Below are 16,889 nucleotides of genomic sequence, written 5' to 3' on the forward strand. Positions count from 1 at the left end.
TTGCACATTTTTTTTTCCTTACAGGTAAACTAACATTCATTTTCCAGCAAGGCTCTTAATTCACTGATAATGACAGTATAGCTAATTTGTCTGTGTCCTTTATGTAAGTCATTTGGCCTGAGAAGTCTGTTCAACATTTTCCCTTAGAATTATTTGTAAATTATTGCTGTTTTCCTTAAATTCCAAAGTTACAGTTTATCTGTGATTATTGTAAATACCCAGCTATCCGGTACAAAACTAAGCATCTCAGTATCTTTCTGCTTATCACTTTGCCTTTACAGATTTTTCAGGCACTATAAATTTATCAGTACTGTTCCCACCCACAACAAATTGAGAGAGAGATTTTGTACAATCCTGATTTCAGTTGCACTGATGTAAAATAATGAATGAGAATATAAACAAAGCGCTGTGGAGGAGTGCTGATGGACAACATTCATGAAACATTATAGGTGGGGTTTAAGACACCTACATTTAGTGCTTACATGTGTACAGAGACACTGGATGTCTAAATTTCCATATTAGTCAACAGATATTGAACTAATATACTTCAAGAGGTATAGGATTCCTATGCTGTAAGGTATTTTGTCTAGCCCATGCTGCTGCTTCAAAAGGATGAATGCCTCCCAAATTTTTGTGCGCTACCTTCTATACACTGGGTGGGTATCTAGGAAATGTCAAAAGGCAGGAGCTGCCTATGTTTAGGCAACTGGATTCAAAACAGTATCAAACTCAGGGTTAGCTAGAATACTTTCTACAGGATTTGTGTGTCTTCTGTAAAGTTTGTGAGAAATTCTTTTTGGTGGCAAAATTAGCGTTTTCACCTTATTTGAAAGTGAACCGTCAGTCCTGAACTTGTCTGTGTCAATTGAAAAGGGAATTTTCTCTTCTGTCCCTTTTACATAAGATGTCAGCTATTGCAACAGCAGTTCTTGGAGTGTATGTATGTATGTCACATACCTACTCTTATTGAGGGCTTTGAGGTTAGGAAAAGAGGGCTTGTGCTGACTTTAGTGCAAAAAAAAATTGTATATGTTTGCATATAATACCTAAAGGTACTGTATATATATACACACAATATTATATATAAATATAGATATAAGGGTACTATGTATATAGAGGTAGCATACAGTACCTAAAGGAGGCCTGCAAGAAAGCTGGAGAGGGACTTTTTACTAGGCCATGTAGTGATAGGACAAGGGGGAATTATTTTAAGCTGAAAGAGGGTAGATTTAGGTTAGATATTAGGAAGAAATTCTTTACTGTGAGGATGCTGAGACACTGGCACAGGTTGCTCAGAGAAGCTGTGGATGCCCCATCCCTGGAAGTGTTCAAGGCCAGGCTGGATGGGGCTCTGAGCAGCCTGGTCTGGTGGAAAGTGTCCCTGCCCCTGGCAGGGGGTTAGAACTAGAAAACCTTTAAGGTCCCTTCCAACCCCAACCATTCTATGATTCTATGATTATGTGATGCAGATTGATGATCCATACTGCAGAAGGAGTAATGATACAAATACATGCTCAGTTTTTATGAAGGCTGTTTTTCATAATTTATAGAAGGTGTTTTAAACTTGTTCAAACAATTGCTATGTTATTTGTACCAGGCAGTGATTCTCATTTTTCTGACTTTCTGTGAATTTCCTTTTGAATCTTCTGTGTTCTGTCTTTCCATTAAAAAAACACGTCAATGCATTTGATTTGCTTCGAAATCACATTACAGGATCTAGCTCTGAGCTAAATACAGTTTTGTGAGCTGAAAATATTTTTGTCATCCTGAACTCATCTCGTGAATTTTGAAATTCAGTTCATCCAGGAAATTGTCCTCCTCTAATGCTTCCCCTACTCAGTTAGAAGGAGAAGGAAGGGAAATTGCATTTCAGACATCTAAAATATGAAAGTAAGTTTTATTGATATAGAATTACATCCTGCAGGAAGTCATACAAACTTTGCTTTTTATGGGGAAGAACTAAAATGATAAACTTTTAAAGGCATTTTTTGACTTGGTGAATTGTTTCAGCTGCCCAGGAGGCCTATAAGCAATCTGGGAATGCTACACCATTTACAGTTAAAGCTGATATTGCTAGAACTGCCTTGAGCACTAAAAGTGAAATGCTTGATAAAGGATCCATGTATGACAGAGACCTAGAATTCTGTTTACTTCTACACTAAACATTACCAGCTGGCTCGTCGGGCATCTGCTCAAATGTCTTTTGAGAAGAGGGCACAGCAAGTACTCTCTTGTATCTAACCCAGCAAATAATTTTAGCTCTGTTAGGAAATTCTCACTGATTGAAAGGAGAAATCAGATATACACATTGCCTTCCTTGTATTGAAAAGGTTTTATTAGCTCCTTTTTACCAGTGTCAAAATCCCCTCATTAAATTTTGCCCTAAGTTTTTAAGACTGAAACTCATTTAGAAATAGGATTATTAGTCCTTTCAGTTCAAATCAAGATCAAATTCTGGGTATTTGAAATTGGATAGCCCATTTTATAGGATTTATCAAGTTTAATTTGGGATGCCTGTTAAAAGGTCTGAGCCAAATAGCCTCACAGTTTTATAGGACAGTTTCTCTTCTTGTTTTGTATGTTTTCAAAAAAACCAACCCCAAACTTCTTTGTAACTCATTTTGTCCATTGGAATGACTTGGGTTTAATGGAGCTAAGTAAAAGTCCTATTCTTCAGTTACTTGCCTCTGTTACAGGATTCCTCTAAAGCACTTTTTAATTTTGCATTAAAAATGGCTAACTTTGCTGTACTCATTGAATCCAATCTACCAAAACACCTCAGGCATATATTTGGGGTTCTGCAAAGGTTCTCTTGTTCTGCCAATGTTGATTTCTAGTAAAGCATTCCTGAAATTCTCTTTTCAACTCATGAATTATTTAGTATTTCTTTTCGTAGTTCCAGTCATTCAAATTATTTTTTTACTTGCATAGCCTGTTATATACCTTGGAGCTCACAGTGGAGTGCTTAGTATTGAGAATGGAATTTTTATTATTTAGAGATATTATAAAACTAGCTGCATAATGTATTAGAACATGCCTTGTTTGTTAAAGCTTATTCCTGTAACTGGAAATAAGCCTTTAAAAGTCCTGGCATCTTTGAGCTATTTTTCTTTAGAGAGAGAGAAAATGTCTATGTATATGGGTTCATTTGTTGTTGTGTTTTGTTTTTTTTTTTCCCCAGTGGGGAACAAAACAATATATTTGTTACATTCTCATGTAACAATTCTAAAATAACAGATTTTAGCATAAAGTCTGGTGGCCACAAACTTCACATGCAGAGGTGAAAGCTTCTGAAAGCTGCTATCTAAATCTCAAATGTGTGATTTTTACAGCAGTTACTAAAATTTGTTACCTAAAATGACAGAGATGTGACAACAGTTTTCTAGTAACCAGGAAGATTGTTTTTTCCTTAAATAGCTGTTTGGAAATTTGTAAATGTAACTTAGGAAAAGTCACAAGTCTTAGTTTCTTTTCCTTAGGGATATCAGGGATCAGCAGGAACTCCAGGTATTCCAGGAACTCCGGGGGTTCAAGTAAGTTTCTGTTTCATTCCTAGAATTTTAAAATCTGAGACAAATCCCACCAACTCTCTCCCAATATCCATTGTTTGTCACTGAGAGTTGAGATCTGGGGAATGAAAAGGGCTTAGTGGATGGCATGAAGTCAGGGGCCATGCTTGGGTGAATGTCTTTGGAACTCACGTGGCTTTGAGGTTTGCAGTTCGGCTGACAATTAGACTCCCAAACCTAATCATTCCTAGGTAAGGCCTGTAGGAGCAGAATTCACCTGGGGCTTAGACATTTTCATCCTGATCCAGAAGCCAAACAGTAGTTTCTTCCATTTTTCTATGTATTAGTAACAGTGATCTTGTCATGGTGATTGATTACCTACAATTCACACATCCAAAAGTAGGTTTCAGATAAATCCCAGACTGATGGAGGAGAATTATTTTTCTGTCTTCACTTTATTAATTTAGTAGCCCTTGCTGGGACAGTTACTGGAAACCAGTGCTGTATTTTGCTTTATCCAGTCTGGCTGGATAGTTGAGGACTTAGTAATTTGTTGAATTAAATATCTGAGAGCATGCTGGGGTGAAGAGTGAGCCTGCAACATGGCATATGTGAAGGCTTGTCTGATGGACATTTGAAAGGAAGGGGATATCTCTGGACTAGTACAGGCTGTGTGATGTCCTTTTTTCCTGGGGTGGTCCTTGGTTAAAGCAAAGAATTGTTTTGTTGTTCCCAGTCATGGGTTATGGTAGTGTGCCTTATTTGTACATGTTAATATATTTTATGCTTGGTTCTGGTTTTCTATCCAGTTACTAAAATGTTATGGTCAGCCAGCTGACTCATCAGTCCCCAGGTCACATTGTATTACATTTCTATGTCTCATTCTGTATCAGATTGTATTACTATTTAAGCTGGTTTTCATTTTTTCTCTCTTAGGGACCACGTGGCTTACCAGGTATCAAGGGAGAGCCAGGGAAAAATGGGGCTAAGGTAAAAAAAAATAATAAATGTCATAGATAAGAAGATTTTACTCTTAGCATTTCTCATTTTTGGTTGTACAGTTAATAGTATCAATATTTTCACATGAAGCTTCTGTGAGAATTGTTTACTAAAAAGGTAATAAAGGAAGAATAGGAATCCTAAATTTAGCATGTTACTTCATTTCTGAATCTGGTCTGCTTTATTTAATAAAGTTTATATATGCTTTACCACTGCCAGTAACAACTTTATTGCACTGAATAATTTATATTTGGAAAGCATATCTAAATATACATACCTGAAAGCATAATACAGACACCTGCCAGAATGATTTCTTTCTGTCTCTTCAACCTTTTTCCCTTTAGTGAGCAACCGGATGAGCTAGGTAGGAATTTTTGGATGGCAGTTTTTATCAGAAAACACTGACTAATTGAAACCAAAGATTTTTGTGGAAAAATTCTGTCCGAGTTGTAGCTAGTAGCTTGGAGCTCCAGACAAATGTGGAAGCTTGTATATAATTCCCTTTTGGTAATCAGGGTAATCTTGAATCTGGATCTCCTATACATACAGTGAATAAACTAGCCATTGGCTGTTGGCAGATCCAGTTGATCTGTAAACATCTGTGTCCACCCTTCTGTCATAACTTTGCCCTGTGTTTAGAAAAGTTCTAAGTTTATTGTGACAAAAAAGTGTTTTGGTTTTGGGTTATTAAAACTTCAAAGCCTTTCCTGTAAAACAAACACTTGTTTTACAAATAGATTTTACTGTAGAATTTCCTTCTTTTCAAGTTCCCAATATTAAAAGCAGGTCCTTAAATTCATCACTATTCAGCAGAATTCTCAAATACATGATTAGAGCTCAAAAATGTGCTTATGTGTTCTGTGCTTTAGGCATCTTAATCTAATAGATCTTAGATGTTAATCTAATTGATCAGTCAATATTGGATCATGTGCAGAAAGTGAGATACTGATGATGAAAAACTATTCTCCTGGCAGTGCAGGGTTGTGACAGACAGAATATTTCCTAATGCTCAGTCCAGCCTTGTTTAAAATGTGCCAAAAAATAGGGCTTCCACCACCATTTTCTAAAACTTCTTCCATTGTAAAATAGGTCTTGCAATTAGAATTATTTTCCTGATGATTCAGCCCAAATTTTCATCTCTTAATTTCATCCCATTACTTGTAATGTTTCTGTAGCAACTAATTTAAAACTGTTTCCATTGCCAAATGTTTTAGGGTATCCAATAATTGAATCACTGCTTACGAGCAGAAATTGAGGCTGCATTTTTTTTCATCAAGGAGCGATGGATGTATGAATTTATTTTACAAGTTTTGCTGATTTTTTGAACCCCATTCCATTGCCTGTTTTGAATACTTATTTGTTGAGAGATATTTTTATAGCATTAACCCACAAGCTGTCATTACTGTGGTCATGTTCCTGTCTTCTGTGAATATGTGACAGACCTCTCCAAATCTGATTAGAGATGAATGGTTTTGATAAATACAACTGAGACATGTTTTTTTTACCCTTTGTCTTGGAGAGTACCAAGACCTAACTTCCTGAGCATAATTTACTTAAAAAGAATATATTACTTATTAAATAATACTGATATAAAGGAATTACTTATTACTTATTACTTATTATATAATTTATTAAACAAATGGAAATATATTGCTCAATATAAAGTTAGATATCGACAGAGAGAAAATACTATGATGGTCCAAAAAGTGTTTGGTGGTAGGCTTTTTGTCATGAGTGAAGTAGATCTCGTCTACTGAAACAATAACTCAATCTTGATTTTATTGTTTCAAATCAGATAGTACAAAATTATAATTTAGCCTTTTGTTGTAGTTGCTCAAGGGAGCTTGCAGACAAATTGTCAGACAAATTACTTGAGTATCAATAGCAAAAGTTTTTGAATTCCTGGTATCTGACACCTCTGAGGAAAATAAAAAGAACTGATGTTTTGGCTTTTGCTTTTAATTGCTAACTGCTTTTACCGATGTGGATTCTTTCTTCCACTGAAATAAGAACTCATTTGTCAAAGTGCCAGAGTTGTTTTATCAGTGTGTTTTGGTTTAACTTTGTTTGTTTAGAAAAAGTACTTAATACCTTATTTTTCAGTACTTCACTCATCCAAAGTAAGCTGGTGAGAAATTTGACAAGGTCAGCAGGTCTTTGATCTTTTCAGTAAAAGGTAGGAGCAAAGCCTTCGCAGATTTAGGGAATTTCCTTATTCTTTGGGAATTAGGAATGGATGGTAGAATTATTACAGGTCCTACAGAGATTTTAAAAGCTCCTTTCAAAGTTTTTTTTTCCTCTTGTCAGAGCTAAATTGCAACTTTTGAACCTCCATAAAGCCTTATTGAGAGATTACAGTAAAATGTATTCTAAAAAATTTAGTGATTGTGTATTTTTTTGCTTTTATATGTTGAATCTTTTTTAAAGATCAACAAACTCATCAGTCAGCATGCTGATGTTAGGTAGCTGATATGTTGGTGTATAAATGTCTTTCAAGTATTTGTTGATCATTGAAAATATGAGTTTTATTATAGTATATTACTACTGTTTTAGATATAAGGAATTAAAATATGTTTGCTCTTCTAGGGTGACCGTGGACTACCTGGTTTTCCTGGATTACATGGGATGCCAGCACCAAAGGTTCCAATTAAATATTTCTTACAATACTCACGTGTTTCAGCTTGCTCTATAGTTTAGAGGGAAAAGAAGTTTATATGCAATATTATGCCAGTGCATTTGATAAACTACATAAAATGAATAGATGTGATGCTGAAATTGAAGGAAGATATAGGCCATGGGACTTCATTACATACATATTAAGCAATGGAAGCTGCCTGGTTTTTACGTTTTTGTTCTGTTCTATGGGATTCTATATTAACTTTGAACTTTGATTTTACTACTACTTAGAATCCTCTTCATGGCAAATAATATGTCAAAAAATATATAATTTTCTTGAAGCCATTCAAGTGACAGTATCTTGATGGATAGTTCTGGTCTAACCCAATGAGTTTATTCCACTTGTATGTTTCCTAAAATATTAACAATATCTTTTGCTCTTCTGTGTTAGTACACAACTGAATTTACTTCTTAGTTTTTCCAAATTTGTGTTTTAAACTTTTCAAATAAGGTCTTCAGAAGAGTGCAGCACTTTTGAAAGAGCTGAATTTTCATGTAGGTACATACCTATATTGACGCGATAAGAAAGTGCCTTCTCCATTGAAAATAGAAGCATTAAGCCTGCAAAGTGTGGATTGTCTCATCAGCAGTGTTGGACATTCTGGGCTTCTCCCCTAGGAGAGATTGGAATATTCAAGATTTGCATTTACTGTCTTGAGCATATTTTTTTATATCAGATGGAGCTCTTTGCCTTCCTCATTTGGTGTCTGCTATACGTGTACACTTTGTATACATATCTGTACGTAACGACTTCTATTTTAAAAATTAATTTATTCACACACATTTTGTCTAGGGAGAAAGGGGTCCTAAAGGAGATCAAGGAGTGCCAGGGATATATGGCAAAAAGGCAAGTCAATTTATAATCATAAAATAAAGCAAAATATTATTGGTATCTGTTGTGCAGTGACCTTGGCTGGCCAGCTCATGCCCTCCCAGCCACTCTCTCATTCCCCCTCGTCCACAGTATGGGGGAGAAAATAAGATGGAAAAGCTTGTGGGTCCAGATAAGGACAGGGAGATCACCTACAGATTACAGTCTTAGGCAAAACAGACTTGACTTGGGGAAAAGTTAAATTTATTGCCAACTAAAATAGGTTTGGATAGTGAGAAACAAAGGACAAAGACTAAAACACCTTCCCCTCCACCCTGCTTTTTCCCAGGCTCAACTTCACTCCTTCATGGGGTGGGGAACAGGCAGCAAGGTGGGATGGCCAGCCCGTAACAGTTCCTCTCTGCTCTCCTTCCTCCTCGCACTTCTCCCCTGCTCCAGCATGGGTCCTTCCCGCAGGCTGCAGTCCTTCAGGATAAACATGCTCCTGCGTGGGCCCCTGAGGGCTGCAGCTCGGATACCACAGCTCCACCATGGTTCTCCCCACGGGCTGCAGGAGAATCTCTGCTCCAGCACCTGGGGCACCTCCTCCTGTCCTTCTGCACTGACCTGGGGGGCTGCAGGGCTGTGTTTCTCACTTTTTCCCTCACTCCTTACTTTGCCTGTGTCATGGTTTTGCCCTTTCTTAAATACATTCCCCTCGAGGCGCCACCACCCAGCCCTGCGGGGGCTGGTTGGAGCCGGCTGGAACCGGTTGTGCCTGGCCCGGGGCAGCCCTGGCCACCCCTCACAGGGCCCTGCAGCCCCCGCCAGTGCAGGGTGCCTGCACCTCGTACAATATTATTTATATTTTTTTAATACGTGTATTCACAAAGAGCTTAATTCTGCAGTCCTAACTCTGAAAAATTTCCACTGAAGTTTGCTGGATATACTTATGTCTAGTAACATTCATCTCATGCTCTGCTTATTTGGATATTCTGAGAACTCTGTTCATCCTTCTGTTGATGGATCGATGTAATTCATTTTAACAGAATACAAAATGCGTATATTATTTGCAAATGTGTCTGTGCTTTTAATATGGGGTATATGTAATACTTATATTGAAAAGAAGCCTGTGCTTTTTAATACGTAGAAATGTACATGAACCACTTAACCAAAGGGGAAGAGGGAGAGAAGTACGGGGAGTGAGGAGAGGAGCACACGAATGGATTGAGACAGATAGTGGCCTGGAAGAGAGATGTTGTTTTAACCTGTAATTTATATAAAGCAGGGTGTGCTTGTATGTAAATGTTTGTGTTTCAGAGAGCATATTTTGGTCATCCAATGTTAACAGTTTTCACGTATCCTTATGTTTTCTTCATCTATTTATTGGTCTAGAGTTTTAAGCAATTTGGTAGAGGGTCTGTCTTCACATTTCTGTAATTTTAGAGCACATTTACGTTTCTGTAACAGGGTGTAGTTATTAATTGACCACTGCCTGATTTGAAAAAGAAACAGATCTTCCATACATTTTCAAAATAAGAAATAATATACATGATTAATAGGTTAAATACACTGAATTTGCAGCACTACTTAGTTTTTGTTTGCTGTATTTCTCAGGGTTCAAAAGGAGAGAAAGGTGATACGGGGTTTCCAGGAATGCCTGGGCGATCCGTAAGTTTTGCAAAGACAATTTAGCTTTAACTTTTGCTTGTTAATTCACCTACTGATGACTGTTAACTGTTCCCACAGGGAGACCCTGGCAGAAGTGGGAAAGATGGATTACCGGGAAGTCCTGGTTTCAAGGTATGTACAATGTATATTCATATCTTGGCAAAATCTTCAATAGCATTTCTATTGGTCTAAATATACCCACTTTATTCTGTGAGGTTAAAATAATGTGTGTTACTGGGCAACGCCAAAGTTTACTGCCCTCCATAGGCAGACTTCTGTTGGTTTGTGCATAGGTGCAAAGCTTTTATTAAGAGTGTATTAGTGATTATCAGAGATTGTTTATACTTCATGTCCCTTAGCCTGTTTGTGTTTAGCTCTGTGAATCTGTTAATGAGATTTATATACAAGCATATGCTGCAGAAAGTTAAGAAGAAAGTAATCTAATTATTATTATTGCTTTTGAAGGGAGCTGGATGAAAGATAGGGGAAAACATCTTCAGTGTTGCATTCATATTTATGTTTCTCTTCACGGTGCAGTGCCCTTTATATTTAATTTAGAACAGTTTTTCAAGTGTTCTAAGTATCTTTCTACTGTAGAAAAGACTACAGGATCAGGTATTTTTTGTGTACCCAGATGTTTGCACTGTTCTAATCTGTGAAAAGATGGACTTTAACAGTATGAGTTTTAAGTTCACAGAAAAAAAAAATATTAATATGAGATATAAATGTTCAGTTGAATTGATCTAAAGAAGCTTTTTAACAGCAGCTTTGTTCCTATAATATTTTAACAACAACAACAATAATAATAAATTCTGTAGGGCTGCTCAAGATTAACGTTGCTTCAGTGTCCAAAAATGCAAGTGTACTTTTAAGTGCATTTGTCTGAATTCCTATTGCTGCTGTTGGAGATCTGGGTCTTCCATTTTGTGACTGTGCTTGTCTGGAGCAGTTGGGGATACCATGGCATATCTGTAACACCTGCTGCAGCAAGGAGATATGACACAAGACCTATGAGACCTAAACCCTTCCAGGCAGCAGCTGACAACAAGGTGGATCCAGCAGTATCCCAGCCTCACTCAGGCTGGAGGGGACTTTGGGGCATCTCACAGACAGGACAGCACTAAATCCATACCAGGTTGCTCAGCTGGGTCTTGAAACCTCCAAGGATGGAGGCTGCACAACTGGGCAGCTCGTTCCATCCTTGACTGTCTTCATGGTGAAGAATTTTTCACCCTAATTTGCAGCAGCAAATAACTCTACACATCCATGTGTCAACAACTGAATCAAGCTTTTAGTAAATATAATAAATGGAGCCTCTAAAGTAATTCAGTTGCTGACTGTTAGCTGCTATAACTTTTGCGAGATCACTCAGAAGTTTGCAGTCCTATTTGCTGGTTTTGGGTACCCCAGGTGACCTGTAAGTGCCATTTCAGAAGGACACAGGTTTCCTGTAGGTGGTACCTGCCAGCTGAATGTGAAAGCCTTGGCTGCCCTAGAGCACCTCAGACAGCACCAGGCATTTGTGATTAGGTATCTGAATCAAGGCCCTGTTCACTGTAATGGGATCTTAGATCCCTAACATATCTCTAGACAACTTCAGGTAGAAAAACACACATAGGTATCTTCATTTGAAATTACAGGGGGAACTTAAAACTTACATGCAACACTACAGCACTGTTATTCTAAAAATTGCCCAACTTCAATGTATAACTAAGCAATTGAAAAATTTATTAGGAAAACTCATCTAAAATAACAGCCTTTAAAAGTATGTATAAAATTTTACCTTTTAATGTAGGTAAACTGAATATTTCTTGGTTTATTTGTTCTCTTTGGAAGGCCAAATGAGACTGTGCTTAAAGGTAATGGTGTAACTTTATTTTATGTCAAATTGGTGTACTGTTTTTTTTTAACTGCCCTGAAGTTTACACCCTTAAAATATGTTAGCAAAAGAAGTTGTAAATCTTAATTATGGAAAAAAATATTTTCTTATTGCTCATTTTTCTGAAGTTACCTTCAGCAACCGTCAGCAGATTATTTTTATGATCCTGGAGGAATTCTTTATGTGTTACTTGATTTAGTTTTAACTACTGCTAGATTAATTCCATTTTGATCTTCAAATCTCATTGGTACCTGCCTACAAATTGTCATTATTAATATATATCTACAAGAGCATTTATCACTGACATTTGCAATATATCAAGCAAAGAGAATTTAACAGACATTCTGAAAACACTCAGCTGAGTTTGCGTCTATGGATGTAGTAGCTACTTATGTTGCCATTAATGTCAATGTAATGCCAGTGGAGCCTGGAGAGTAGTACAGATCAAACAAGGCAAACTTGTAGGTACCGCCAGTTTAGTTGTGTATATAAAAGTGTCTGGTGCATTTGAGATGCATTAGTGTACAAAGCATCCTAAGGGAGCTGACAAATATGTCATAGATTGTATGGAAAGCAAATGCCTTTCTGGAGTGGGAGTAGGAATCCAAACAAGACACCCTTGGGTATCTGAAATATGAGCAAATCTCTGTGTGTAGGCAATGAAATTGAGCTCCTGATGGCTGGTCAGCTGAATCAAGTCTCCATCAATTGTCTTGACTTCTGTGATAGGAGCTTAGTTGCCTACATTAATTTATTAAAACACACACACCCCCCCACCCCACCCCCCCCACCCCCCCCTCCCCCACCCCCACCCCCCCTCCCCTCTCTCTGATGAGTTGGTGGAGAAATTCCTTTTCTGGTGCTATAGAAAGTAGAAAAAAAAAATAGATTTTTTTCCTCTCTGGTATTTAATAACATGGACAAGTAATAGTTGCAGTTGTTTAACTTAAAATTTTAAGTGTCACTGGTGGCCCTTTAAAGTGAAGTATTATGTTAATAAAGCATGAATTTGGAGAGTATTTTTTTTTTTTGTACTTGTAATCTGTATACTTGTAAACAGTATACAGATAATTCGGTATATTAGTTGTGTGAACCTGTGTACATTTAAACTGAAAGACATTTTCTTGACTATTTTCTTAAGTATTATAGTACAGAAATATGACATACTCATTAGATTTATTAATTTTATGTTATAGTAGTTAACAGAAGCCATAGTCTTCATTCAAACATTTTGTCAGCTTGACGTCACCATCTGCTTGCTATAAAACAATGTTTTATTCTATGTCTGTAATCAAATTCAGAGCCTTACCAAACAGGCTGTCTTTGAAGGAAATTTCTGCTGGAGCTTTCCTGTTTTCTTACAATATTCATTCTGGGAAAGAATGTGGAAAAAAAGCATAGCTTAAACCCAGATGCTACCCATTGTTATGTCAAGTCCAGTTCTTGTAATTTTAAGTTAATTATTACCATATTATTTATATATATATATATATATGCAATTATCTTTGAATTTGTTTTATGTGCTTTTATTTCTGGAATTATTTTTCAGTTTTTCACAATATTTTTACTGTCATACATGTTTTGAGTAAGGACATAAAGGTTTGATCACGTCTGGTACTGCTGTGTTCTGAAGTGCTTTGAAATAGTTTTCAGACTATTGTACTAACAATTAGACAACAGCAATTTATTACTGTTTTATGTGCTTTTTCAACCAGTAATTGCTATTCTGATTCAAAAGACAATTGTCTCTCCTTTTGCAAACTGACAGCTGTCTGTAGGATGCAGCATGAGGGAATATCAGATTGACAACACTTACGTATTTGAGGCTGTTTTTAAGAGATGTTTGTTGATGAAGCCTGATCATTTTTATTGGGTTTACATTTTACTTATAATATACTATTTGTAATAATTATTTTTATTATCCTAAGGAAGATTTTTTTTTTTAATAATAAAGTATTTAACAGCCTTTTTTATTTTAAAGGGAGAAGCCGGACAGCCTGGATCTCCAGGCCTAGAAGGACATCGGGGAGAGCCCGTAAGTGATTAAATAGCTGACATATCCTTATGTACTGATTTGTTTGGTTTGTGGGGTTTTTTTAGTTAATAGATGCTGTACATCATGTTTCATCCATGTTGATTTGAATTGGTTGATACATACATTTTTGAAAAAGTGCTTTTTTATTTTCTGGTGTTCATCTTTAAATTTGGATTTAGTAAAAGAAATAAAGAAGCCTTTAAAGTCAAAGATACCTTAACTATTTTGCTGTTCTATGCCAATTTGTATATATTTTATAAAATGGTCTTATTATTGACTTCTTTCCTATTATTAGAATGGTGTGGTTAAATATTGATAGTTACTTATATAAGGAAAGATTTTGGGTGTTTTTAACTCTAATTTCTGCAAATGTTATATGTTTTTTCATATATTTGTTAATTGTGCTTTTAAGGTTTATTTTTCACTGTCTCTCCCTCTCCTTTGTCAAGTTTTATTGGCCTTTTAATTCCTTGCATCTTGTGACACTGTCCATGTTATCTGTATCTCTCTTCTTCTTGCTTAGCTGGGGTACATGCTGCTGCATTTTTGCTTTGCCTGTTCCCAAAGACATTGTTCCTCTACTGACGTTTGGGCAACTCCTCAGGGCAGCTGATTTTTCCTTCTTTTTATATGTGATAGCTAGGCTTTCTCCTCCTTGTTTCCTTGTTTGGCTCTTGAAGGCCACCAGACTTTGCTTGAAGCAGAGGAGCCAAGATATCTGTAGAAACAGCTGAAAGCCTTGAGTGCCGAGAGAGAGACAGCTGTCTTCAAACCATCAGTAATTCTTCTGTAGGCCAAGATCAGTAAATGGAGCTCAGTTGGTGGAATGCTGCCTTCCAGATGAATTACATTTTGAATTACCTTTTCAATTGTAAGATAAGGAGGTACAGATTTATAAATTCTGAAAATTTTGTGGTATTGAATATAATGAGAGGCAGTATGTGTTATGTGGTACTGAAATTTGGTAGAGAGTTTTGACATCTAGGAGATGGAAATAACACTCCCAGCTGAAAAGTTCTCAAGCTTTTTCATTTAAGTGTTTTATATATTCACCAAAACCTCATAAAACTTTGTGACTAGACTGAAAAAAGCTGGACAATCGCTCCCAAGAGACTTTTTTCCTACTTGGCTGGCTTAAGTGAAGAACGCACATAATTCCTTACTTGGCTTTATTTTTTCCTCTTTTTCTGCTGCAGATAACTGTGAGATGTATTAACCTTTTATGATCTATGGTATCTTCATATGTAAGAAAGGCTGAAAGTGCATATTAATTAAAAACCATAAAATAAAAGTGAAAAGGTTTTGGTATATTATTAGTATGCCATAACAAATGTGTTGAGATAGTAAAAAGACTGCTTCTGTTGTCTCTAGCCTTTTTTTATCTCTTTTCATTTTTAGAAAAAATGTTAGCTGGTCGTGATTTTCTTAAAAAAATAATCTAAAAAATAACAAGGGGAGGGCCTTTCTGACTTAGGGAAAACTAAGTATTTAATACTTTAATAGCTGTCTTTCTGATCTGATAGCTTTGGTTAAGTCTGACCTGTACCTACTAAAGAAATATAATTTTGTTTAAAATTAATGTAAATGCTTCACAATATAACAACTTAAACAGCAATTTAAACCCATCACTTAAGTCCCATACTTTTGCTTTAAAAAGAAATGAAGTAGCAGATGTAAGACATTAAAATCACTAAGTCTTTTAAAATCACCACAACATAATATAGAGGAAGACTTCCAATATATAAACAACTACAAAAGATTTACACAATCCTAACAAGGGCAAACCAGACTGCACTATATGCTTTGTTTATAATCAGAGGAAATTCTTCTGAAGATCTGAAAGTCTACATGCTGACCAGGAAATTGCCTCAAGGTAACCAGTAGGAAGTGTCAGACATCTAGTGTCCTGAGTTCAGCTGGGATAGGATTACTTTTCTTCTTAGTAGCTGGTACAGTGCTGTGTTTTGGATTTAGTGTGAGAAAAATGTCGATAACACACTGATGTTCTAGTTTTGCTAAGTAGCGCATACCCAAAGTCAGGGACTTTTCAGTTTCCTGGGCTCTGCCTGTGAGGAGGTTCACAAGAAGCCAGGAGGGAGCATAGCCAGGACAGCTGATCTGAACTAGCCACAGGGATATTTCATACCTTAGAACCTTACACTCAGTGTATAGACTGGGGGGAATTGGCTGGGAGCTGCCAATTACTGCTCAGGGACTAGCTGGATATCAGTCAGTGCATGGTGAGCAATTGTGTTGTGCATCACCTTTTTTTTCCCCTTGGGTTTTATTTCTGTCTCTCCCTCTCCTCTTCATTACAATGATTGTTGTTGTTGTTATTATTTACTTTATTTCAATTATTAAACTGTTCTTTCGACAGGTTTTACCTTTTTCTAATTCTCCTCTTCACCCCACTGGGCAGGGATGGGGTGGGGGTGAGTGAATAGCTGTGTAGTACTTAGTTGCTGGAAACCACAACACCTAGTCATACCTGCTTGTCTACCTCTATTAATGTTGTAGCACCAGACTGTGTGTGCAGACATGGTGCTCCCATCTATTTAGAGCCTGGAGGAGGAGCAAAGGGCATTTCTGTGCAGCAGCTTTGTGGTAAAAGCGTACTTCGGCTGTGCAAAATGAACGCTATCCTCAGCTATGGGATATGTGGGCTCCCCTATTGACGTAGAGGGTAACTGGATTTCCATCTGCTGGAAAGTGAGATGGATTGTGGGGGCTGTGAGGGATGTCTTGTGCAATTTACTGCTTCTGTTGTTTCTGTTGTTCCTCCAATGTGTATTTGATGTATAATGTGTAAACACCTCCTCTCTGCTCCTGTTCTGTGCAATTCAGTGTGATCTCCTCTGGTGGGATACCCTAGTAGTTAGGGCAGTGATGTGGAAGAGAGGGACTGGACTCTGCTGTGCTCTCCCTGTGATCACCAAATAGGCTGGCTAAGCTCAAGACAGGCCTTGGATAATACTATTTAAACTGTGTGACTGTATCATTAACCAGCCAGAGGCAACTGTGGCCCTGGGACTGCTCAGCAGGTTGCAAGGATACCCCACCCACACAAACATACATGCAAACATCCTTTATTTCTTCCATTCAGCCACGATAGCATTAGGCATGTCCTAATTTGGTAGGTTGGTCTTTTTAGAAATAGCCATCTTATGATCCCTCTGGCTTTAGCAAATAAAGAGAGCATGGCTGCGAAAGGAATGCATCTTGAGACAGCATCTAAGAAGCAGCAACTGTCTAGGATGAAGAGCCCAGTTGAATTAAACTCCCTTTGCCTCCAGCCTCTGGGAGGTGTGG

General features: G+C 37.1%; 1 protein-coding gene across 5 annotated transcripts in view; it reads left to right on the plus strand.

The window, feature by feature from the left end:
• The window catches only part of COL21A1 (collagen type XXI alpha 1 chain), a 190,004-nt gene that overhangs the window by 98,938 nt on the left and 74,177 nt on the right, over window positions 1–16,889 (plus strand). For all 5 annotated transcript variants that reach the window (XM_080389895.1, XM_080389898.1, XM_080389896.1 and 2 more), the window contains 7 exons: window positions 3,480–3,533; window positions 4,446–4,499; window positions 7,095–7,148; window positions 7,978–8,031; window positions 9,613–9,666; window positions 9,745–9,798; window positions 13,527–13,580. In XM_080389895.1, the coding sequence (XP_080246021.1) occupies window positions 3,480–3,533; window positions 4,446–4,499; window positions 7,095–7,148; window positions 7,978–8,031; window positions 9,613–9,666; window positions 9,745–9,798; window positions 13,527–13,580 (378 nt within the window). The remainder of the gene's footprint in view (window positions 1–3,479; window positions 3,534–4,445; window positions 4,500–7,094; window positions 7,149–7,977; window positions 8,032–9,612; window positions 9,667–9,744; window positions 9,799–13,526; window positions 13,581–16,889) is intronic.

Source organism: Falco punctatus, assembly GCF_963210335.1.
Source record: "Falco punctatus genome assembly, chromosome: 5".
Taxonomy (NCBI): Eukaryota; Metazoa; Chordata; class Aves; order Falconiformes; family Falconidae; genus Falco; species Falco punctatus.